At 41.9% G+C, this 24,242-nt stretch overlaps 1 protein-coding gene across 1 annotated transcript in view; it reads right to left on the reverse strand.

The window, feature by feature from the left end:
• Positions 1-24,242, reverse strand: part of MNAT1 (MNAT1 component of CDK activating kinase) — a 115,142-nt gene that overhangs the window by 22,114 nt on the left and 68,786 nt on the right. The window contains exon 7 of the mRNA XM_048947498.1: positions 13,597-13,718. Within this exon, the coding sequence (XP_048803455.1) occupies positions 13,597-13,718 (122 nt within the window). The remainder of the gene's footprint in view (positions 1-13,596; positions 13,719-24,242) is intronic.

A 24,242-nucleotide genomic window follows, 5' to 3' on the forward strand; every position in this document is an offset into this window, starting at 1 on the left:
CATCCTTCAAAGCCAAGTGCAAATACAGTATGCACTACTCTTTGAAAATACCAGTAGCCTGTGTTACCACCTCCACTCAGTCATTCCAGCTTATGTGGTTTCCTCTAGTGTAATTAGCACTCCCTGTGCCTAACACTGATATTCTAGAGCAAGTTTTGCAATTTTGCAGATAATGAGCCAAAACACCAGTGGGAAAGTCAAAGGACAGCCCGTAAGGAGCCTAGGCATACAACTACCCTAGATTTCAGTGAAGATTCAACCTTGGTAACCTTCTCAGGCTTACAAAGAGCAACACAGTGGTGGAATCAGCTCTCCTGAGGCCTGGTGCAGAGCCTCTGGTGTCACTGCCACTCCTAAGCAGGGCTGCTGGGCTCAGTCTGACATCTGAAACAAACTGCAGTGCTCCATCACCATTTCCACTGACACAAGAGGTGCACAAGTGCGTGAGGAAAGCATGAAACAGTACCTACATCTCTGCAAATTGAGCTTCACTCACAAATTACTTTTCTAAGGGGATAAAAATAGTATTAAAAGATACTGACTTTCTTAAGAGGGGCAGATTCTGATCTAAAAGTCTCAGCCTCCAAAACCTGCTACCACAGTACAGGCGGGCAGCTGATCTCAGCAGGTAGCTCCAGTCGTTTTTTCAACAGTTCTGCCTTGAAATGTGGGACAGTCAACAGCAGCAACAGCTCCCAGGAAAACCCCACTCCTAGTAACCTGGCCAAACTCTTACCCCAATAAACAGACATGTTGTAAAGGAGTCATTTTGACGACTGCTCTACTCAAAAGTTAAAAGATCAAGGCGGCTCCTACAGGACTCCTCTAGGCAGAGTACCCTCTCATTCACAGTGGAGCTGAAAGCAAACTCTTGTATTTCATTTTCACCTTCTCCACAACACTTAGTGAGTTTGCATCTCTTCTGTTAGGGGAAAAAATAATAGGCAGAATGCACCTAGAACATGGAATAAGAACAAATAACAGCACAGTTTTCTTTCCTTGTTTCAGATTGTTCACAGACTCGGTATCTGTAGGGCTTTTCATTCCAAAATCAACTGTGCACTGGAGGGCCTGGAACAGCACAGCCTTTCTGCTTCCAAGTTTTGAGATGGCCTCAGAGTGCAGCTCTGCTCTCTCATTTTTGGAATAATTTTTGACAATTAACAGAATCGATGACCACAGAGCAATGAAGTCTGCCCAATCGATCAAGGCCTAAATGTGAAAAGAGGAGGAGGAGAGAGGGAAGCTTCTAATGACAGGAAGGGGAGAAGAAGCGTAGATTTATTTTGGCCTTATTCATGAGCATTTCCTCATGACTTCTGGAAGACTATCAGGAAATAAAGATAGCAGCCAGCAGTCACCTCTGAATCTTTTTTTAAGGGAGAACTAAAATGCAGTGGTAGCAAAAAGAGGAAATGCAAATATTTTATTCAAGACAGATGCTACCCCAGCGTGCAAAGCTGGCGTAAAACCAACGTATAGAGGCTCTCTGGGAAATTCTCAGTAAATACTAAAAACATGAATATGCTAAAATCCACATTTTTTCCAAAGCTGATAGAAAAATTATAACGTAGACTGACGCTCCTAATAATAAAGAGATAAGATTCCCAAGAGTGGATAAACTATCTCTTATCTTGAATCCCAATCAATGTCAATAGACAGCAGAAAAAAGTCACTGTTCCAGAGCCAGGACCACAGCACCTCTTCTGCCCTTCCAGAAAGGCTCACCTGTCATATTGAAATGAGAAAGCAGAGGTGCCTGGAGTCATGCCTAAGGGGCTAAAGCCACCAATACCCAAGACATAGGACTGTCTCTCTACACCATTTCTCACCAAATGGCTTACATGGCAGGGCTTCTGAGTCCATCTGGCCTAACTCCTGCTCTAGCAGCACCACCGAGAGCAGGGTACACAGATCCATGTCTGGGCAGCTTTAGAATCAGATCCCCAAGAAGGACTCCTCCTGACTCCTCAGCACAGGTACTTGCCTTGCTATCAGCCAACATGTCTCCCTACTATGAGTATTTCCCAGTTCCCTACTCAGAAGGGACACCCTGCCCCTCTGGAGAAGTCCAGAGAGGCGTTGGATTCCCTGTCCCTGGAGGTGATCAGGGCCAGGTTGGATGGGGCCCTGAGCAGCCTGGTCTAGTAATTAGATCTGGAGGTTGGCAGCCTTGCTTGTAGCAGGGGGGTTGGAGCTTCATGATCCTTGAGGTCCTTTCCAACTGGGGCCATTCTGTGATTTTCTGAATGGAAAGTTACTGCCCGTTCTTCCTAGCACATCCTTAGCACATCTCTCTGCAGCACAGCTCCAGAGCTACCTTGCCAGTAGCTGCACTTGGGAGGCTGAAGAGGTGTCAGCAGGCAAAGAGCAAGGGATTAGCCATCTATCCCTGCCTATCTGACACCATAATGTGCTGCCAATAGCCACAGCCATGCTGTGATTTAAGACTGAAGCTATTCAGGACTGTCACCAACAGCAGCCTGACCTGGCTGCCCTTTAGGTAGCTGACAAATCCCAGTTAGCTGTCCTATGCCTCTCAAATAGCTGCATATTGTCAGCAACTAACTGCAAGGGTAGAGAGAAGGGAAAACAGACTACTTGAAAGCCAACAGAAGGCAGCCCTTGTGCTGTGTGCTACGCACAAGACTAAGAGCCAGACAACAACCACCACCTGGTACCTGGAAGGCATTTAAAGCACAGGGAACGTGCTCACCTGGCTTAGAGGAAACACTGCTGTTCCATCAGGACTCTGAATTCCCAGTAAAAAAGCTGCACTGACAAATCTGTACAGATGGGTCGCTACAAAGAATGTCTAAAATGGACTTTTTTGTAACAGAAATATTTAAGATACAGAACAACGCAATCCCTTCCAATGCAAAAGTAACCAAGCATGTAGCATGCACATTATGTCAGCTTCAATAATAAATCTAACCTGCTGATATTTTCAACACCATACTTGGTTCTCACACAGTTTTGAATTACTCCAGTGCTATTTCTAAACAAATTCTTTCAGTAAAGAGAATATCAATATATCAAAACTATTTAAAACAAGCGAGGTTCCTCTTCTGTAAAGCAATCATTCAAAGTACTGAAAAAGTTTCCAAGGCACCCTCCACGTCCAAATGACAAATATCAGCTGGATTTAAAACAAACAAACTGAAAAACCCAAATGAGCAGAGTTTTACTCGAGGAAAAACATTAAATATTTTCAAGAAGAGGAACTGAAAAACTCATTCTTAAAGAAAAAACAAGTACGCACACCTGCTGTTCTATCAATCTAAGCAGGAAACAATTTCACTGCTGCATCATAAGTAGAAGAAAAGTGCTTATTAAAACATTAATCACAGTCCATTATATTCTGACTCCATGCCAGAAGTTCCCATTACATCACTGAAATATCTATTAACCAAAACCTGATTCTGACAAGTTACAGAAGTGTAGTGTTTAGGATTTAGTAATGTAAAAGTCAGTTTTAAAAGAACAGTTACACAATTGATTTTGCAGTGGCAAGCACGTATAATTAATTGTTTTTTGTGACATTTATTACTGCAATGGAGTTGATTTAACTGGTGTTTCTACTGTAAAATTATTCAAAAATTATTTCAAACTTCATCTACTTTTATTAAACACATTTATTGTGAAAGTATTAAATACCTGGGACTGGCTAAACAATTTTAAAATGTGCTGGATACACCGGTACATGTAAAACTGTATTGTCTCGTGTAAATATGGGCCTTGTTTAGAACTGCGTCTCACAGGAAATTATGCCAAATGAAAACCATCTCCCCTTCTCCTCTCTCACTGGAAAGGATTTATGTTTCTACATTTAATACCAGTTAGGTTAAGAAATGAAAATACGGTGGTGTTACCTTCATGCCTGAGCAATAGTTCATCTGTGAAGGATGATTATGTTCAAACCGCTGTTTCATTATTAGAAACATGGCCTAACTTGAACGCCTCAGTTTTGAAGGATGAGAAGTGAACAACTCAGCTCCTTCTGGAAGCCTGACACTGCACGGTTTGTTTACCTAGAACAGATCTCAACTTACTATGACCAACGCTTCAAAAAACAAGATGATGAAAATCAGCTCCTAAATGTGTATATATAAACTCCAGCCAACCAACTTAATTGCAGGTACTTTCCTCAACCCACTGTAAGCAGCCCCACACATACACAAAGCCGCAGAGCACGACCCTAACCCTAGAGAGAAGAAGAAAAGGCTCCTTTTCAAAAATGCTGAGTTAACAAGCACTTCTGTAGCTGTATGTTAAGTACCACCAGTCCTCAGAAGATTGCTCTATGCTCAGGACTCAAGGCAAACCCTCCCTGGCTGTGTTATGGATTCTACCGGTCAAGGCAAATCACTGCAACCACTCCATGAGCCGACTTCAGCATCGCCAGCGAGATTTCTGGGTAACACAGCACACGAGTGGGTGCGAGGTGACCGAGTAACGTTTCATCCATGGAACACAGAGGCTGATTTGATCAGATCCTGTGATTTGGAATAAAAGCAGTAGATGTTTATAAGTAACTAATATTTTGAGTTCCCACTGATTGTACCCCATGCTGCAAACACTGGCATTTCAGAGGTTCTGAATTCAAAGCACCTCATGTTCTGCTGTCTACAATGAATCAAGGGTCAAAGCTAAGAACAGCTGTGAATTTTTTGGTTGGCTGCTGGTTTTTCAAAGCTTTGGGTTCCTCTTCTGCCCCTTGCCCCAACATACAAGTCTCCAGACACAAAATACATCCGAGCTAATAATCTTTTACCTGTCCTTGGACAGCTTCCAACTCCAAAAATCCGAAGAGCTTCAGTTTTCCTCTCCTTTCTTTTTAAGAAGTGCCATATGCACCACGACTCATGCAGCCTGACTTCCAACAGTTTGCTCCCATGGGAGCTTGCAAGCTCTGACTGAAGCTGTTCATCAGCAAGCAGGACATACATGGGGTGTCTCATTCCCATGCAACTTCCTACATGTCCAGTAAGTTCTAAACTCACCACGCAGCCTTTTTGTCATCAGATGCACTTTTAGGGTCGCCCCCAAGATCCAACACCTCTTCATGCAGCAGCCTGGGGCCTATTTACCCTTGAAATTTCTGCTGTTGCGCTGACTGAAATCAGTGAACAGATGCAAAAACTGCTGCAATGGAGATACAAACAAAGACTCTCCAGTTTGTAAGACCTGCATTTAATTTTTCTTCAAAAGAAACCAGAAAAAAAATGAAGAATATCGGGTGTGAAATCAGATATATGCACAGAATCAACTTAATGAGTGAGATTACTGACTTTGGCTAGTGGTATATTCCCCTGGGAAGAGACTCCTCAATCCAACTTCTTTGCACCCTTCAGATAAACTTTAAACTTTGTTGACACCTCTCGTCAAGAATAATGCTGGAACAAAGCTATCTGTAGTGAGGGTAAAGAAGAATCATGAGCAACAGCTTGAAATGCTGCTTGAATCTTAAAGCATCTCCTTTGTGTTTCTCTCTGCCATTTCAGGAAACTTGTAATTAATCATTTTTTTTAGCCATTTGACACTTGAGCAAATATTTTCATTTGGAGTACTGTGTTACAACTATCTTCGTTAGCATCAGAGGCAAGAAAATACATTATTTCTGGCATTATTTTCCTCTTTTGGGGGTCTGTTTTTCTGCCTTAGTCTTGGTAATTTTCATTATATACTACCCATCCTTGTTGAAACAGCAGCATTGAAGGGTCTAGGAAGACTCACTCTCTGCTTTTCAGACATCCTTCTTGCATTTTTACTACTCAATGGAGTTTTATAAATACCTTAGAGGGCAAATTCAAAACAGGATGCTCCTCACCTTTGTGCTTCAACTGCATCTGAGACTAAATAATTAATTTAGAAGATTAGTCTATTCAAACAGGCCACTCAGAAAGCCATAGCATGTTTGCTGAGGATCCCCCAGAACAACTCCTTGCCGTGACATCCCTGTGTCAGAGTGCAAAGCAAGAGTGATTCTCAGATGCTGATCAAGCAGGGTGGTTCTTCCCTCATTCTTCAGCATGCTATCGAGCCTTGCCCTCCCATACTCTCCATCCATCATCCAAATGACTTTGCTCTTCTTGCTCCTTTATCACTAAGGCATTCTTTTTGCAGCTCATCACTGATCTTCAAGAAACTGTGGTTCTGTCCTGGAAAGAGCTACAAAAGCTGAGGGCATTGAGGCTCTCCTGTTGCAGGAAAGATCACCATGTCTTGCCTACAGAAAACATATTATTTTTCTTGTGGTAACTTGCAGTCCTCAATTCATCTGGCTTAGGAGTCAGAGGAAGTACTCAAAAAAGCAACACAATGGAGTGCAGGAGAAACAAGGAAGGAGAAACAAAGTGTAGATAAGCACTGAGCACAAAAAATACTGACCTCAAACCTACAACAGTTTCAGAGATGCAGTGAAAAAATTAAAAATAACTTCCAGAAAAAATATATTTTTCTAAGCAGATGGAGAACAAGTAAGGAGTGAAGCCTGTGGACATGAAGTCACCGGAGAACCACATATAGAAAGTGATAACAATGTAGGGGTGAAGGGAAGGATGAAAGCAGCAAAGGCTTTCATATAAGAGCTAGTACAGATCACAGAGCATGTAAGAGAGCGGTAATAAAAGTGCTTTGATTTGGTGAAGCACAGAAGAGTGCATAAAACAGTGCATTTGGCCCACACAGCTGCAGGATGCCTCCTGTCACATCGCAATCCATCATCAGACGGCTTTGCCTGACGGTGTTTCAGCTGCCTACTTAGCACTATTGCCTCTACACCTGCAGAGAGGGTTCAGGGTTTGCCTCCTACCAATTAGCAGCAGTAAAAGCAATGCTACCATCCTGATTTTTGAAGCAATTTTAAATATTTACTAGGTTACCGTAGTACAGTTTGCCAGACAGTTAGCTCTTCATTCCATATGTTAAGGCTCTGATTTATTATTTTTTTTATATTACATGTATTTTAATAAACAGCACGGTTTAGTGTTCTGCAAGCCCACACTACAAAAAGACTATTCTGGAATAAATGGTATAATTACATTTCCTACAGCGACCTTGTAATCTCTCGAGTATTTATTCTAGACTAAACAGCCTTACTCAGCTGCCCTGTGTCTGATTGTCGATGAAAGAAGCTTGTTTGACAACTGCTTCGAGCAGAAACATATTTTTTCCATGATTGCATGAAAAAAAGTAAAAAAACATTACCAGACCAGTATTCTGAGCACAGAGACTCGTGTTAGATCGATGAGTTAATATTGAAGCCACACGCCAACAAAAACAATTACCATGGACATTCTGCTGTCATGGCCAGCTTTTGAGGTTATTTAGTGGTACGTATACAACTACGGCCAACTTTAAATGTGAGAAACAACACGGTGTATGTATGCTTCCTTCTTTGTTTCTTTATATATTTTCCATATTCTCTGCTTTTATAACCCTCCCGAGACATTTTACAGTTACAGAGCCCACACTATACCCACAGGTGGGCGGGCAGGAAGTACAACTCTGTTTCATAAGCAGTCCACTTCTAATATATTCAATGCCTAATGACCTTGACAGAAGAGCTCCATGCAAAACACCATATACTACAGGGTGTCGTTTGAAATGTTCATAGACATTTTTGCCAGAAAGCTGATTTCTTAAACAGTAAGATTTCAGACTTACCATAGGCTGTGCTCCTTTCCTCAATTTCCATTTGGGTGGAGAAAAATTGGTGCTAATCTACCTCCCGTATATTGAATATGCATCGTTACAGGACCTTACTGCAAAAATCTGCAGTATGCTAAGCCAATGTAAGGTAGCTTCCACATCAAACCAAATAGACAGTGTACACATAAGCCCATGGTCTTGTATAACAAACAATTTACTTTTAAAGGCTGTGTGTAAAAGGAATGGTGTCAGTAAAACCATAATCACTTTTTACCTGCCAATTCTCATTCATTAAGTGTCTGACTCAAAGTACCTCAAAGCCAACAGAAACCTTTCTGTTGACTTCAGAAAACAGAGCATGAGGCCCTGCATCAAGAGGCACCGGGAAACTCAGACCACGAGCTTTGAGAGCCAGGAGAGCTCCTGTAAGAACAAGTGCAGTGCTCCCAGTGCCCCCAAAGCAAGACAAGCTCCTCTCTTGCGATTCTGACTACTGAGCTTAATGAGAAACTGTCCTGTACCAAGAAGCAGAAAGAACTCAGTGTTCAAAATCCATGGATCAAGACTGATCAAATAAGCCCTTAGTTTCTGGCTTTCCAAGAAATATCTGCATACTCCAATCACAAAGCAAGCAGATGTGAAAATTCACCTGTTACAACTTTCAACACTCAGTGGTCCTGTCACCCATTCAAAATCAATTCCCAGTTATTTTCCTGTCTTGAATGCAGTGCAGAAACTGACCAGCTTGAGAACAGTTTGGAGAGCATCCTCACTATTGCCTCATTTAAAAAAAAAATACACCATTGTGATTGACAGCAAAGAAGCTAAACTAGTCATCTCCAGATTAAGTGCCAGAACTCTACATGTGTTTCAAATTACACTGCAACACTGTACAACAAAGAAATATGCAGAAATTTTCCACTTGGAATGAAGGCTAAAAATTAAATGCTAACAAAGTTGTAACAGATATGAAATCCAGCCTACTCATCTTCACTCAAGACTTAAAATGACCGAGATGCTGCACACTAAGGAAAAAAGGAATGGATCAATCCAGTTGCCCATTATAAAAAGCACAGTGGGCTAAAACATATTCATTCTATGTACAAAATTCCCCCAAACTCTGACTTTCCTTCAGAACTTACTCTCAATTCTTAAAAGGACATTTTGATTCACTTTAACTTCTAAATTAACTACTAAGGTATGTTAATAGCTTCACCAGTGTTTGCCACTGACCTTTGTTTTTGCATCACACACCATTTTATTTTAAGCAGAGCAGGCTTGGTTTCTTTACAAGATCTGCACAAAAATTCCCTGTTAAGGCTGAGGATTTTGAAGTTGAGTGCTAACAGAAATCATAATTAATCATATCTGTAAATTGCCTCTATACTGTGAGCATCGTGTCAATAGGACTGTGCTGTGCTAGAGTGAGAGCTACTTTGGATTACAAGAGACTGGTTTTAAACTTTGAGACACCGAATTCTTCATCCAAAATGTTGATTGCAGAAGCAGGTTTTTAATGTACAGTTATTTTGCATGTAGCTCGTGCATGGCACTCCCACAGCTGTAACTACTTGGTGAGACTGCTGTGCTGCGGCTCCTGCTAACCCCATGGACCATCCAAAGAATGAATCCACATTTTTCAGGACCTTAAACAAACCATCATTTTTATCCTTGCATTATTATTATTCTTCAGAATCAAAACTACACAACAAGCATATTTAAATCAACAAAGCTCTTCACATGTGAAAGGGAGCCAACTTCCATCCCCCTCTTCTTTCACTCCTTGGCATGACAGATTGTTTTATTTTTCATTTCTTCTGTTTTGCTGTAAGAAAAATTCTATCTATTCCAGATCTCTAACCGCACAGACAAATTCAGTGTGCTCAGCTAAAACATTAGCAAAAAAGAAAAAAGAAAAAGGAAAGGAAAAATAAAGAAGACAGATCCTTTTGCCTCCTCTTAGGATACCCAGAGGTAAAGCAATGGCAGCAAGTGCCCTAGCATTTGGGCACTCTTGCTCTGTCAGCCACACATCCTCCATTCCCAGACTGATCGCCTTGCATGACTTAGGCAGTTCAACAGATTTGGACTGATTTGAGCCACAAGATGATATTCCCCACTTCAGACAAATGACACCAACCCAGACGGTTCTCAAAAACAAATGATGTGGCCCGTGAATGCACTGCTCCTAACGTGGCATCCCAAGTTAACTTCCAAAAACAAAATCGACAGAAGCCCATTTGGAATAGGAAGAAATGGAGAAATGTTGGCTCCCAAATATGATATTGAAAAAGAAGCATACTTTCAAAGGAAACAAAACTAATCTCTGAAACTACACTAGGTAAAGAAGGAGGAACAACAGTAAAATCTCAGAAGGGTGAGATGACAGTGGCCAATGTGGTATTTTCTTTAAACAAGAAAATTCAGAATTGACAAAAGATACTCAAAACTCATTTTGGCACTGGAATGTCGCACAGAGAGCAAATCTCAAGGCAGGTGCCAGTTGTGTCAGTATCTGCCAGTTGTGTCAGCACCTGATACCTAGCTGCCCTTTGCTGATGGCTCCTTCAAACCTCTGGTTGCCTGAAGGTGCACTGTGCCAAAGGCTCACTGGATGGACCCAGACTGGAGCAGTGGGTCTGAAAAATTAACAAGTTTCCCATTGAACTGGGAAGCCTAGAACTGGAAACCGTTCTCTGGATGCGATGCTATGATTGCGTGGCTTCACCAGGGCAGAGTAGTAGAGGAAGGGAACCTCCCTTGACCTGCTGGCTATGCTCTTTTCAATGCACCCCAGGCTACCACTGGCCTTCTTGGTCACAGGGGCACACTGTGGGCTTATGGCCAACCTGCTCACCACCAGGGCACCAAGGTCCTTCAAAACAAGTCAGCCCCTAACGCGCCTATAGGCATTCCTCCGCAACTGTAGGACCCTACACCTGTCTTTGTCAACCTTAGTGGCCCTGCATGAGGCAGGGGGTTGGAGATTCATGACCCTTGAGGTCCCTTCCAACCCTGGCCATTCTGTGAACTTTATGGGCAAGTCTTCTCTGCTTATTCCTTCCAACTCACGCTACGCACATGAAGTGTTCTCTGCCACCAAGATCAAATCATCTCCATCTGGCCACAGCACGTTCAGAGGGATTCATGGAAACATCACAGGACTTCCTTGCAGCAGCCCCACCACTAAGGAGTCAAGGGCATCTCTGAGGAAGTTGCTTTCACTTCCTCTGCCTAAAGGCTAAATGTTTTAACTACAAGTTAGTGTAAAACATATTGCTCCTAGAAAGTCGTGTATTTCAGGATTCTTGCTTATATTTTGTTCTTTCAAAAAAGTCTCCTTTTATGAAAAAATGATTTGGAAGGTGGACAGGACACAAAATCCTATACTTACTACCAATCCTTTGTATGGGAAAAGAAAAAAAATGTTTCTTCATTATTGTCAAACCACCAATAAAACAGCAAAAAAATATGGATCATATGGATGTTAATGCTTTCCTACAGTAAATAAAATTAAAGAAATTTACAGTCTTAAGAGAAATTACAAACAGATTTCTAAAAGCCATTTGGAACATAATTTTGTTATTTGCAAAACAAGTGAAGTCCAAACAGAAGAGCAGAGGGATGATGCAGAATCAAGGTTATTGGACTGTACAAAGTTGGTGGGGATTATTGGATTTTTTGTTAGTCTAAAGAGCAAATAACGAGTCAACTTAAAACACTATATTTTTTTTTAGTTAGAAAAGGTCCCTAGCAAGTGTCCTGAATGATCTCTTAAGGATTCACTCTTTTTCCAGTTTTGCTAGAAATCTCCCTGCCAGCTGCTTCCTTCATTATAGCAGCTTACTAAGAAAGAAAAAGCAACACTTATTCTGACAACTGAAGTCAGTCTTGCAGAATGTAAAAGGTTAAGATTGGAATATTTAAAACACTCATTCTGCTGGGTGTTCTGAAGATAAATTAAAACAAAGTCATTAATTATGTTAACAGAAGTGAACTCAAAGCCTCCAGATTGGCAGCATCTTTGCAATAATTCCAGCTCCAGAAACTCAGATGACAACAGCCTGCACATTTGAGGGAACTATTTAGCAGCAGAAAATGGCCAAACTTTAATCTGCAAGATTGTTAACAGGAACAACAAATGTTGCTGTACTTTATGAATAACAACAGCACAAACTGAGCAAACACTCACAAATTTGGAAGGACTGTGGAAAATTGCTTTCTTTCTCACAGAAAGATGATGAAAATGGGCCAAAGATGAAGGAGTAAAAACTGTAAATACTTTTAAACTGAACCTGAGTTTATACGAGTCCAAATTTAGAGGAAAATAGCAATCTTTAGCAGGGATGGATAACATCATGCCCAGCAATTCTGCCTCACTGAGGCAGCTGCAAACAGCTGCCTGAAGAAAAAAAAACAAACAACAAAAACCTGGGATCAAAGCACACTAGTTAAGCATTCACCATCAACAGGAAATGCACATGAGTTCGTATAAACACAGAAATAAAAACACATAAATGAACAGCCTTGCATGGTTTAAGGTATTTCAGACAGCCAAAGGTACAGGGTTAGACATTTCGATGGGATGGATGTGGACAGCAGTGCTCCTGCTGGACCTGGATGCCAGCAATCACCTGACAGGGCACGAGCACAGAGACAGAGAACCCTCATGGTACAAGTAAGTTTTTTTCCCCCTCAACATTCCCATTTGTGATAAGGCTTGGGGCTGAGAGGGCCCCAAGGCTCCCATCACCCTGGAGGTCCCTCACAGCTGTGCTCCATCCAAACAGGTGGTGAAGGTTGAATCTGGCTCTGCCCAAGTTTAAACTGCTAATTAATATTTGGTCTCGGAAGCTTGGGAACAGATAATAAATATTACAGGCACCATAAGGATAGAAACAATAAAAACGGAGACAACCTCAATTCCAGACAGCCTTGAATTTTCTACATCACCATTACTTTGCAGATTTGTTTTAAAAAGTCAATCTATATCATTTCCTGGGTGAGATGAAATTCTGTCTGTGCCACTGAACTAGTCAGAATTCCTGTTTGAATTTCAGTGTTCCCTTAATCTGCATACTGAAGTGCCTCAGCTTTATTCAGTCCTTTCTGGCTTCAGTTTTCCCATAAGCATGAAGGTAAATAACTAATTTTTATTTTTTAAATGCTTTCTTGCCTTGCTGAGCTCACATTCACTCTGCCTCATCATTTTCCAGCAGCTCCAAGTGCTTGTGACCTTGGAAGTCAGAACAACCAGTTTGGGGATGCTCCCTATCTTCGCAGTGACACATTTTCAGGTGGTATTTCAGCTACAAACACTTCTTCAGAGGGCAGACACGTCACTTTTGGCCTTCCCAGCCTCCATTACCCAGGCACAGCATGCTCCCAAACTCACTTCCAAACATGGCTGCACACCACAGTGCTGCCAAGCTGCTGGACCAGCCCTGCTTTATACTTTTTGACATAGTTAAGCTCTGTGCTTCATTTCTCACAAACGCAGTTTGACTGTAGACAGCAGTCGACAAGTAAATCTACCCCTTTTCCATGGCAAAAGGCCCAACTTTAATATTTTTACTGGCTTACAGCTGGGTAAATTAAGCCCCAGAATTTTATTTATTTCTTTTTTAATACCGTGCAACTGAAAATGAACAGCTACTTCACTGCGACTGCCAAGGACAACCTTAAAAACACTAATGCAATCCAGTCCAGCTCTCAATAGATCTATAAAGGCTTGAAGACCAAAAATTTTAGCTTATCCACCCAAACAAAATGTTGGTTGGTTGGGCAGGAAGTCTAATATTTCATTAAGATCCTTTACATACATACATATATATATATATATATAATATATGTAAAAATACCTACATGCTGGGAAAGTAAAGATAGTAGCCATCTCAGCTTTAATGCTGTGAAATGGGAATGAAAATCTGCAGTGTTACTTACCCAAGTCTTCCCAAACTTTCCAGATCTGGAACTGGTGGTCCATATGTCTCCACTTGCGGAGGCTGGTACTCATACAAAGTTTCCTCCAGCTTCTGAACGGGAGCTAACGAAACATGCTGACCCTGATTAAAAAAAATAAACAAATAAATAAAAGCAGAGATAAATAAATGTCTACAAAGTGGGTCAAAGTCTTGTTTACACTTATTAAACGCATTGCAAGAACAAGCATACAGCATTAAGCTGGTCTGGACAAAGACCATCCCCAGTAAAGACACACTGTCTACCACATCACTGATTTCTTCAAGATTTAAACTTTTTATTGTGATCTACAGTTTGGAACTCATGTTTCACTATTTGTAGCTATTTGGATAAGATAGGAAGGAAAGGATAAAGTTTTACTGCAGGCAAACTTACTGTTAGAGAGAGCAGCTGCCTCCAGTGTCACTAGTAAAATTACCAGTAGGTAAAAGAATTCCATTTTTCAGAAGTAATATCAAACAAATGGCTCTGAGCAAGCCTATTAGATTCTGTAATCAATGAGTTCTTGAAAGCCTTAATTAGAAAGGGAAGCCTCTTTCATTTCTCTCCGCAGACTTTGTAAGCTACAATATATAATGGCTCTCCAGATAAGACTTTTATGGTACAATACAATTAATTCATTCAGCAAATTCCCATTTGTTTCATAACTAAAAATACAGAAACACACAAGCATAAAATTTTAATTCCACATGGTACTTTTGCAAGCCCTTCAGACCACTGAGAAACTGCTAGACTTTCCTTCCCCTGCTCTCCAAGCCCCTATCACTCCAAGCTCTCACAAAACAGGAGACTTGTGGCTGCAAAGGAGGGGTCAGGAGGATATGAGATAGAGCCAAAGTTAACAGATGTTGCTGCGTGACATTCTACACTGATTTGTTGATCTTTCACACAGTTTCAATTTTCTACTGTATTCTATGGTGCTCACAAAAATTAGCAGCGGCAGCAAAAAGACGGAGCACTGTGAACTCCCCCAAAATAGCCCGGCTTCCCCTACAGAAACTGACCTTCACATCTGCAAAATGCAGGAATTTAGGAAAGTAGCAGTATTGTTCGTGTAGACATTTTGTCTGCAGTGGGAGATCGGAAACTTCCCATGGTGTAATGCCACGTTTAACCCAGGCTCCCACTGGCGATCCCTCACTGAGCTTCAGTTCCCTGGGGTTCCTCAAGATGCATCTACTGCCTCAACTGGGAACTCAGGATTCCTCATGTGGGCCACTGGGTTAAAATTAACTAAGCAGGAAAAACAAAAAAAAAAGGCAGTAGAAAGGGAAAGCTGCTAATTAAATTTGTGGTTGGGGGCAACGACCTTCCTGAGATGTCCTGTCATGGATCCAGGCTGAACTCTACAGGTCAAGATTTCCATTGACAAGGCTTTGTGCTTGTGATGGAATCAGTAGCTGTGGCCTTTCTGTACTGCTCAGCAAGGCAGGAGGAGCTCCTGGTAGTGCTGTGCCAGTGTTGGAAACAAAACGTTATGGAGAAAGTTCTCAAGTCAGCCATGAGTCACTGCAACGTTCAGTCACAGCACATTCATTTCTGTGCCACAAGATATTGCCACAGCATCAGAACCAGGCAAACACACGTTTTAAAAAGCAGGAAGAGAAAGGTTAAAGATTTCGTTTCAATATTCCTACATGTTTTGTTCTGTTTTTTGAGATACAAATGCAGGGTCTCTTTTTACATTGCTAGAAGTTGTCAATTTCCAATCCATTCCAGTTCATGAAAATAATACACTCTGTAACTATGCTGATGTGGGCAGATAACATCCATTGTAAGAAACCAATGTTTGAATGAGACATTCCGGTTTAACAATCATTGCATCTCCAACCAAAGTGAATGGGAAATAGATATCAACAACATTTCACATGTGTACACCCTCATCTGGTGAGTGAAAAGTCTCACTCTTTCCAAATCCTGAGGAATTTTGTTCCAGCCAGAGAAAAGAAAATTCAGTTTCAGGCAAAGATCAAAACCTTGATAAATATTTTTGGAAATTACTTGTGTGTGGAAAAAGGGAGCAGCTCAGATTGCAGGAGCCACATCTCTGGAGGGCATCACCAGAACAGCTGCTTGCAGAGTTGCCATTGGTGCATTCCTAACACTTTTTTAATGAGAGCAACTCCTGCTGACATTGGCCAAGAGGCACAGGAAGGCTCCTGACAAACAGACCGGGCTCATCACAAGTCCCTTTCCACACCATTCATATTGCTGCAGATGTCCATCTCTGTCTGGGAAATCCTGGTAGGACAGGATGAAAATATTTCATCCGTCTTCCTCTGTGGGATTCCCGATGTGCCAGAGGTTGCAAGGGATCACAATGGCTATTTGCTCTCACAGCAGTCAGCTGTTCAGCACAGGTGAGCTGCATCTGGACACTGAGAGGTCAGCGTGCCAACTGCATGGCAGGCACTGGTCTAAACATTAGGGGAAAGACACAGAGCCGCAACAGGATCCTTCAATGAGATGCATAATGCAAAAACACCACACCAAGTTGTCCCAGAGAGCAAGGCTGCATACAAACACCATCCATCCTTGGGCTGCCAGCATGTTCCTCTATGGCACCCAAGGGCTACAACTGGCAGCTTAGGCAAAGCTCCTTTTGAACGGCATCCAATCCAGACTTACAGATTTCAGACATCCCGTCAGTGAGTTGCTCCAATAAGCAATTACTTTCACCATTAAACATAGGCAGCTCATTTCTAGTTTATCAAGCACAGTCTCAAAGTGCCCTTACTCTCCTTGGACTTCCTCATTCCCATCCCAGGCCAAGGTGTGAGTGTTAGGAAGCATCGTGTGCTTTGGCATGGCAAAGTGCCTGCGTCCTTTTGGACCTGTCCTGCACATCTACCCCAAGGAGAACGTGCAGCTGTGTGACAGAGCTCATTTGTTTTCCTTTCCCAAAAATCACAACTTTAGCTGATGGGCTTTGGCAACATGGATTAAATTCCACTTAGCAACGGGAAAAATACACAACTGCCTGTTGCAACTGCCCTATAACTGCTTGGCCTTCAGGTATAGGTTTTTTTCTTACAAACTGGATTTTCCTCTTGACTTGGGAATTGGCTTGAGGGAAGGACAAGAGTCACAAGACGTATTTCCCAGCTGAATCTTAGCCAAACTCCACAAGCACATCAGCTCTGTAGGTATTTTGGATGTACAGCAGCTCAGGGCGGGCTGTTTCCTGCTTGTGCAGCCCCACACAATTACATGGGGGTCCCAACACTGAGCACTGCACATGTCTGAGCAGAGGGGCTGCAATGGAAGGCAGTGAAAGTTTACCAATAAAAAACATCGCCCTTTATCTTTGCACTGATGTTGGGCTAAGATGCATTTACAGTAAATGTTGCTGAAGTTAAAAGGTTCAGTGTGACCAATTCAGGCAGCTGAAATCCTTCTGACCAGCAGCATCCCCTTTTTGTGTCTCTGTCCCATGCCATTGCACAAATGATTGCTATACTGTCATGCAACTTCAGACATCACAAGACACAGTAACTATTACTTAGGACTTAGATGGCACTTTTACAGATCCACAAACCATCTCACATCTATGAGGTAAGATTCATAAATTTCCTGTATTCGACTAGACAGCCAGACCTACCTCTTTCCAGCATCAGCAGACATTTATTAGTGTGCTAAAACCAAAATAAAGGCACTAGGTTCAAGATTCTGCCTTTGCATTACTTTCTCCTGACAAACCTAAGACTGACGTTGTGGTCATGGGTAAGTATTTCTAATTCCCTTTGGATGCTGTAATGTTTGTGTAAAGGAAACTGACAGCATCCAAATGGAGACAGAGAAGGCTTCCAAGAACACAGACAACAGATTTTCCTACCTCTTCTCCCTCCCACCCTCTATCTTCATGGCATAGAAGTCTTTCTCTGCAATTATTCTAGGCACTAGAGCTGCCTATTACATCTTGGAATGTATGGAACCTCAAAAAACAAAAACAAAAACCAACCACCACCACCAAACACTGCTCATTAGAACTAATCCATCTGCTTATCCATATAACCTTCTGAAGAAGATTGCACTGAAATGGATTTGTGAGCAACTGACTTCCATTTGTGTACAGTATGGTTTTAGTTTGAACGAATAGGACTGAGTTGTGAGGGGTGTGTCAAATAATGTTTTTGTGCTACAAATAAAAAGGATTGATTTTTTTTTGTTGCTCTGAGAGCTCTAATTTTAAACAGTAATTTTTTAAAATAGGAGTCTTTTTTTTTTTTGGTTTCAGACTATGGTGCAACGTGGCGCTAAGAAAAACAAAACAAACACCAACTCACAGATTATATACATGGATGCAAAGAGCTGCCCTTGGAGTGGCAAGAAGCTTATCTCAAACAAAAACAGTAAAACCAAACAATGCTCTTCTAGGAAACATCACAGCCCACTTCAGCCTAGTAGAGCATTAGAGTTTGTACAGGGAGGCTTGGCAAATGCCAGGTATGTCAGTATTTGCCTGCTTGCAGAAAGAGGTTCTTTTAGCACAGCAAGTCCAGAAATTGCAGCTCAAGGTGCAGCATTCCCACTTCTTCCCATCCTCTCATCTCTCACTTCCCCTGGTGCCAGAACTATACTGCCTTCCTGCACCTCCCTCCTTCTGCGGCAAAAGGAAAAACAAGCAGCAGCCTTCTCAGAAATCTGAAGTGCCAAAGAGGAGGAGAAAGCAGAATGACAACACCAAGAACGCACTAGTAGGGGAAAGAGAAGAAACAGTTATGCCACAAAAACATCCCCAGGCAAGAGACAGAAGCCAGAGATTGGGGTCATTAAAACTTGTCTGGGCAATGCATGCTCCTGTACTAGAGGTGGCTGGATGAGATGGCGTGGCGAGTCTTTCTGCTTTTTACATTTCCCTCTGCTTAGGAACGTCCCCAGGGCTGCTATCAGCACACTGACAGAACGCTCCAGATAACAGAACCAGCAGTATTTACGTGCTGAGTCTCATTGGCTCAACTCACAGCAGCGCTGCGTTTGGGTGCGACTCTCTGCCCATTGCATTGCACACGGATCTCACAGCAAGCGGGGACGGAGCTGCACAGCACGGGGTGCCAGCACACGACTGCTGCAGCTCGACCGTACGCAGCGCTGCAGAACTCAGCTCAAACTCCTCTTGCTGCACTGCACTTGAGCCTGTCATTATCCAAATGCTTGCAAGGAATGGTACAACAATACTTTAAATTCCTGCCGTTTTCAGTGTGAGCAATCTTAGAAAACTACTTCGCTTTTAAACTTGTGACATTCTGCTTTTCTGTACGTATTTTCACGTTAATAGAATTTCCTTCAGAACAACATTAATGCGAATGCCCCAAGCAGTGCAGTCAGAGCCAAGAGCTGGGTTTTCAGTTTCCACCCTCCCCACTTTATTGACAAATCCATGTCAGCAATGCTAATGTGGCTTTCTGATTCTGATTAACTACCTTGTTTGACTACAGTAATACTCAGGAAAAGGAGAATGAAACTGATAGATTTGGAGGGCTCAGTTAATATTATTTTAACCTTTACCCTCCCTGTCTTCCACAGCTTTTTTAAATAAACAAGAAAAATGTCAAACTAAAATGCATAATTCCATTCCCTAGCCTAGAATTCCTACACCAGTGAGGTTTTTCCGAGCACTCAAATATCTGAAACCAACTGTTCTTTCTTCTGCTTTTGAAAACCAACAATAAATTCAATTTCTTTACACAATTGTGAGAAGTGCTAAGGGGATACCCCAGTAGCTAAGCAGAAAGAGAACAAATGATCTGACACAGAAACCATCAAAATCCATGCAATTTTTGCTACTGATCTCAAAATGAAGAATGCGACCATGTGTGGTAGGACAAAGATAAAGGACCCACACCCCACTTCCCTCAGGGGCCAATGATTTCAGATGCCTCTTACCAATACAACTAGATGTAGACTTTTGTTTTTCCCCCCCCCCACGGTAATTTAATTTTGAATGCCAAAATGGATTTAAAAGCTGTGCTTTCTTTACGAATGGCAAGAACACAGCAAGAGATCATCAGCACAGAAGAAGCTGCTACCAAAGGCGATCACATATGTGGTCAGTTACATGAAAACCTGTATCTGGGAACTTAACCACATAGTTGCATGTGCTCAGCTATACTTGCCTCCAAGCTTCTCCTTACAACTTTCTGACATAAATAATTACTTGACCAGACTTATCTTTAAGCTCCTGCCAAAAAGCCACATTTCTCTAATCTCTTGGAAGAAAGTCTACGTCCATTGCATAAGCTGAAATATAATTCTGGTTCAGTGCCAGAATCAGGATTTAGTGACTACTCTTCACAGAAAAGTCTTCTGCCTCTTTTTCCATTCGTGGATGACACTGTGTGCCACCAGCATCTCACAGCAAGCTGTCAAGCACAGCCATGACCCAGGGGACAGGCTGGATGTTTGTGGGACCGAGTCATGCACTCGTTTTCAGCAGCGACTCCACAGCTCTGGCAAGCTTTCCTCAAAATCTCTCAGCGCTCAAAGGACAGCACTGTACACAAGACAGCACCGTTTCTGGAAAGAGAGCATTAAAACACAATGACATTTTCATGCAACTTGTGAGCCCACAGGTCAGCACCCTGGTTTTCAGGGCTCATTTCTCAATCTCGCTCAGCGTTGTTCCCAACCTGGTCTCAGCTCCATTTAGTGCAACACATCATGCTTATCATGGCACACCAGCATCTTCTTTCCATAGCCCAGAGGCAAGCTTTGCGGAGGGTGACTTGGCGTCAATGTTCTGTGCAGTTTGCTCTGCTGTTTCCCAGTGTGCTATGTCAGTATTGCAGCGTGAAGCAGAATTGAGCAAACTTTTGTTATATTTCTACCATTAGACTTCTGGAGCCTCAATCATTTTGATTTGGCTCTCAACTGAGCAAACGTTCTGCAGTAGCCAGTCTAATTACAGGATTATGGGCCTTAATATAATACGGCTTTAAATACTCACATTAAGGGCCTAATTTTTCAAGGGATGTGAAATAGAAATCAGTTTGACCAATGCCACTCTGTGCATCACAACACGTAAATTTCAGAGAACAGGCACACCATGGGGATCAGAGCACAGCAATAGCTGCACATCACTCACCAGCCAGCAACAATTGCTTGAGCCTGAGCACGGCTGAACCTGCTGCTGCTCCTGGGGGGTTGCAGTGAAGTTGAGTGTTACGCTGATACGACGCCTCAATTATGCAAGAAAATAATTTAGCACTGTAACTCTGTGAATTCCTGGAGAACAATGGAACTTGTAAAACATAGCTGCTTTATTGGTGAACATGACAGCAGACCATGAGCAGCCAAATATCACTGTACCCGTCGCCTGTTCCTTCCTGGGACCCTCTGCAGCAGTTTCCTCAACCACAAATATCCCCAGCTACACAGTTTCATTCTTAAGGAATGCAGGGTCTGAAGGATGGTTTTTAAAGAAACACTGCTTAGAATAACACAACTGAACAGAAAGCTGACCTCAGTCTGGAGAAGATGAGAAATTCCATGTGTGAAAATCTGAGACATATTCCCTATTTCGCTGAGCGTACAGCCTAGCCACAGATAAAGGTTGATAAAGATGCAGAGCACCACAACCAGAATGGCTTGTGTCTGACTGATAAAGAAATAAAGTGAGATTCCTCGAATAGCTAGATTTTAAGGAGGGACTGCTAGAAGTTGATAACTCTCTGGCAAAAGTAAGCATACAAGTTTTTATAGCAATGGGAACAAAGAAAGGAATGAAATATGAAAGGACAATAAAGGCAGATGGGAAGCAAGAAAAGAATAGGAAAAAGAGGAGAAGAGAAAGTCTGAATGAGCAATCAGCAAGGAGGAGGCACTCAGAACAACCTCAGCCCAAAAGCAGAAAAATGAAGACAGCATCCCCAGGCATTAGCATTACATGAGCCATCTTCAAAATATTTATGCTCTGCATTTACTATAAATTTTAAATGAAAACTGAAACCTCTTAGCAACATATTTACAAATTACCGCTTTTAGAACAGAGTGGGAAGGAGTTTATTTCCAGCCTTTTTTCTTACTTGCACGCAGAAAGCACTGCAAATGTAGTACGCAGTTCATGCACCACTCTGTAAACACACGTTTAATTTTATTAACAAATTAAATGAAACACTGGGGCAGAAGCAACTTTTTCATAAATACTCACAAAATTCACTCTTTGGTCCTTTTTGAGAGGTTTATTTTCTGTCTCTGTTTTAATTGCGTGTAGCAAAGTGACACCTGCACCTGAATTACAGAGAAGTAACAGCTTTCCAAGTGGTTTATACTTCCCGTGGCACCTGAATCTTAGCAGAACTTTGCACAGGATCCCCAGAACTTCCCAGGACCAGCAGCTCCATTTCCAAGCTCTGGCTGCTTCTAGGAGCGCTGCACGAAGAGTCCCTCTGTGTACTCAGATACGGACACAGCCCTGCATGTGGTTCCAGGGGCTGCAGCTTTGTGGCTCCGTGAAGCACAACAACCAGAAACATCTAAAGCATCCCTAGAACAAGCAAAAAGGAACGGCTCCTGCTGTGAAAAATCTACAGGCTCACTCAGAGGAAAAGAGAAGCAGGCAGCAGAACAGCAACATAGTCACACGCTTATTTCACTTAGCCCTAGAAAAAGCCTATTTATCTATTTAAAAACATTAGGAGATGCCTCATCTGTTTTATCTCGTTCACTGGCTCCTTTGTGAGTCCCTTAGAACACTTGTATTCAAATTTATTTTAAAAAAAAAAAACAACAACCAAGTGTTGCCACAGATTCTGAAAGAGGAGACTGCTGTGAAAGCAACTGCAGCACAAACATCACATTTCCAGCGAGTTACAGAGGTTGCATGGGTATTTCCTGCTACAGGCTCATAACAAGACAGTTCTGCCTTAAAAACAACACTTCCATTGTAGGAAGAATGATAAGCTCTGAAATAAGCAATGGATGAACCGACACCAGCAGGATGCCCTGAAATTCAGAGGGAAATCACTCAGATGCAGCACACCAAAGATGGGGGCTTTCACTGCACTCATATGCCGTGGTTCCTTCTTTCTTCATGGGGAAGCACCACAAACTAGCTGTACTCCAAGACAAGGGCAGCTCCGAGAACAAATATTAAAGCATTTGTTAATCAAAGGACTAAACATATGAAAGAAAAAAGGAAAGCTTTCCTGTGTGTTATTTCCATCAGGAAAATAGGCACTGAGCTCTCCACACACGATGCAAATGTCCAACTCTGGCTCGGGGCAGCTGCTGTTCTGAGAAACAAACCAAAATGAGCTGATCATTTGAATTCCCTTAAAACTCAAAATACTGAGCCAAATAAAGCAAAGCAGAGCTTACTGCATGGTTTAAAAAGCCACGTCTAACATCTCTGTGCATTTAGAAATTATAATTTTACCTGTAGGAGAGAAAAAAAATTCAAGCTCCTTTTCTCCTCCACTCTGAACTACTAAGTCCGAATCCCTACATAAGAAGTAATAAAAATAGTTTGGTTTCTGGTAGCAATAACAAAAATGTGGGCAAGATTAATTCTTACACTTTTATGGCAAACAATCTAAAGCAGATGTTTGAGAATAAAAGCGAGATGTCAAAGTAGTTAATAGGAGCATTTCAAAACCAAACAACAAAACAACTTGCAGCTTTACGTGCTTATGTAAAACTCTAAATCACCTCAGCCAGCTTCCACCCTTAGCCCTTCTCTATTCTATGGAGCTTCACAGCTACCAAAAATGTTACATTCATGTCAAACACACTACAGGTCCATGTCTCCCAAAGGAAGATATCAGGACAGAAGCGAGCTTTGCTGATTAGAGACCAACTGCTGAATCAGGACCTTTGTGGTTTGAAATAAAGCGGAATAAAGTTCCCGACTTTAAGAGACAGAATATATTTTAAAGATATCTTTAAAAAGCTCAGCTTCTATTTACACTTCCTCTAGAATACTCCGTTTTAAGACAGAGATCAAGCTTCATGTTGTAAGGTCAGAAATCAACATATGCATTCCTGAGAATCAGACTTCAAATACCCATTTGAAGTTATCCACACTTTCTTGTTTGTGAGTTCAAAGAATTGCCGATCATAAAGCAAACTTGAAGACATTAAATCTTCCAAGTACAAATTTCACAAAAGACGATGCGTGCATGCAGGAGAATTGAGTCCTTCTACATTTAATATGGCAAAAGTTTGTGTAAGGTAACCATAAGCACACCCTTTTCAAATGAAACTAGCTTTTATTGTGAACACGAAAGACACTGTGTTAACTTAAAACACCATTCACTCAGATGTGCCTTCCAAAACGCCTTAAGCAGGATTATATTGATTTAAATAAAGTAAATTAGGCAAGTTTTTGCACTCAAGCTTCCCACTCAAACAGGATTTGCCGAGCCCTTTGAGTTTAATCAGCGGTACAATCACACAGGTACACAAGAGACTGACTAAGCACACACACATGCAATTCTGGACTCACCAGCCAAGCTGATTTTCTGGCCAGCTACGAAGAACTGCCTTCTGAGCTATCAGCCCAAATCTCCATCTACCTGGAAGCCATCCACCCAGCAACACTGTGCTGCTGTGCATCTGCTTTGCTGTTCCACTCCATTACACGAAATACTAACCCTTCCTTACCGGCA

The sequence above is a fragment of the Lagopus muta genome, chromosome 6 (assembly GCF_023343835.1).
Source record: "Lagopus muta isolate bLagMut1 chromosome 6, bLagMut1 primary, whole genome shotgun sequence".
NCBI classification, from domain to species: Eukaryota; Metazoa; Chordata; class Aves; order Galliformes; family Phasianidae; genus Lagopus; species Lagopus muta.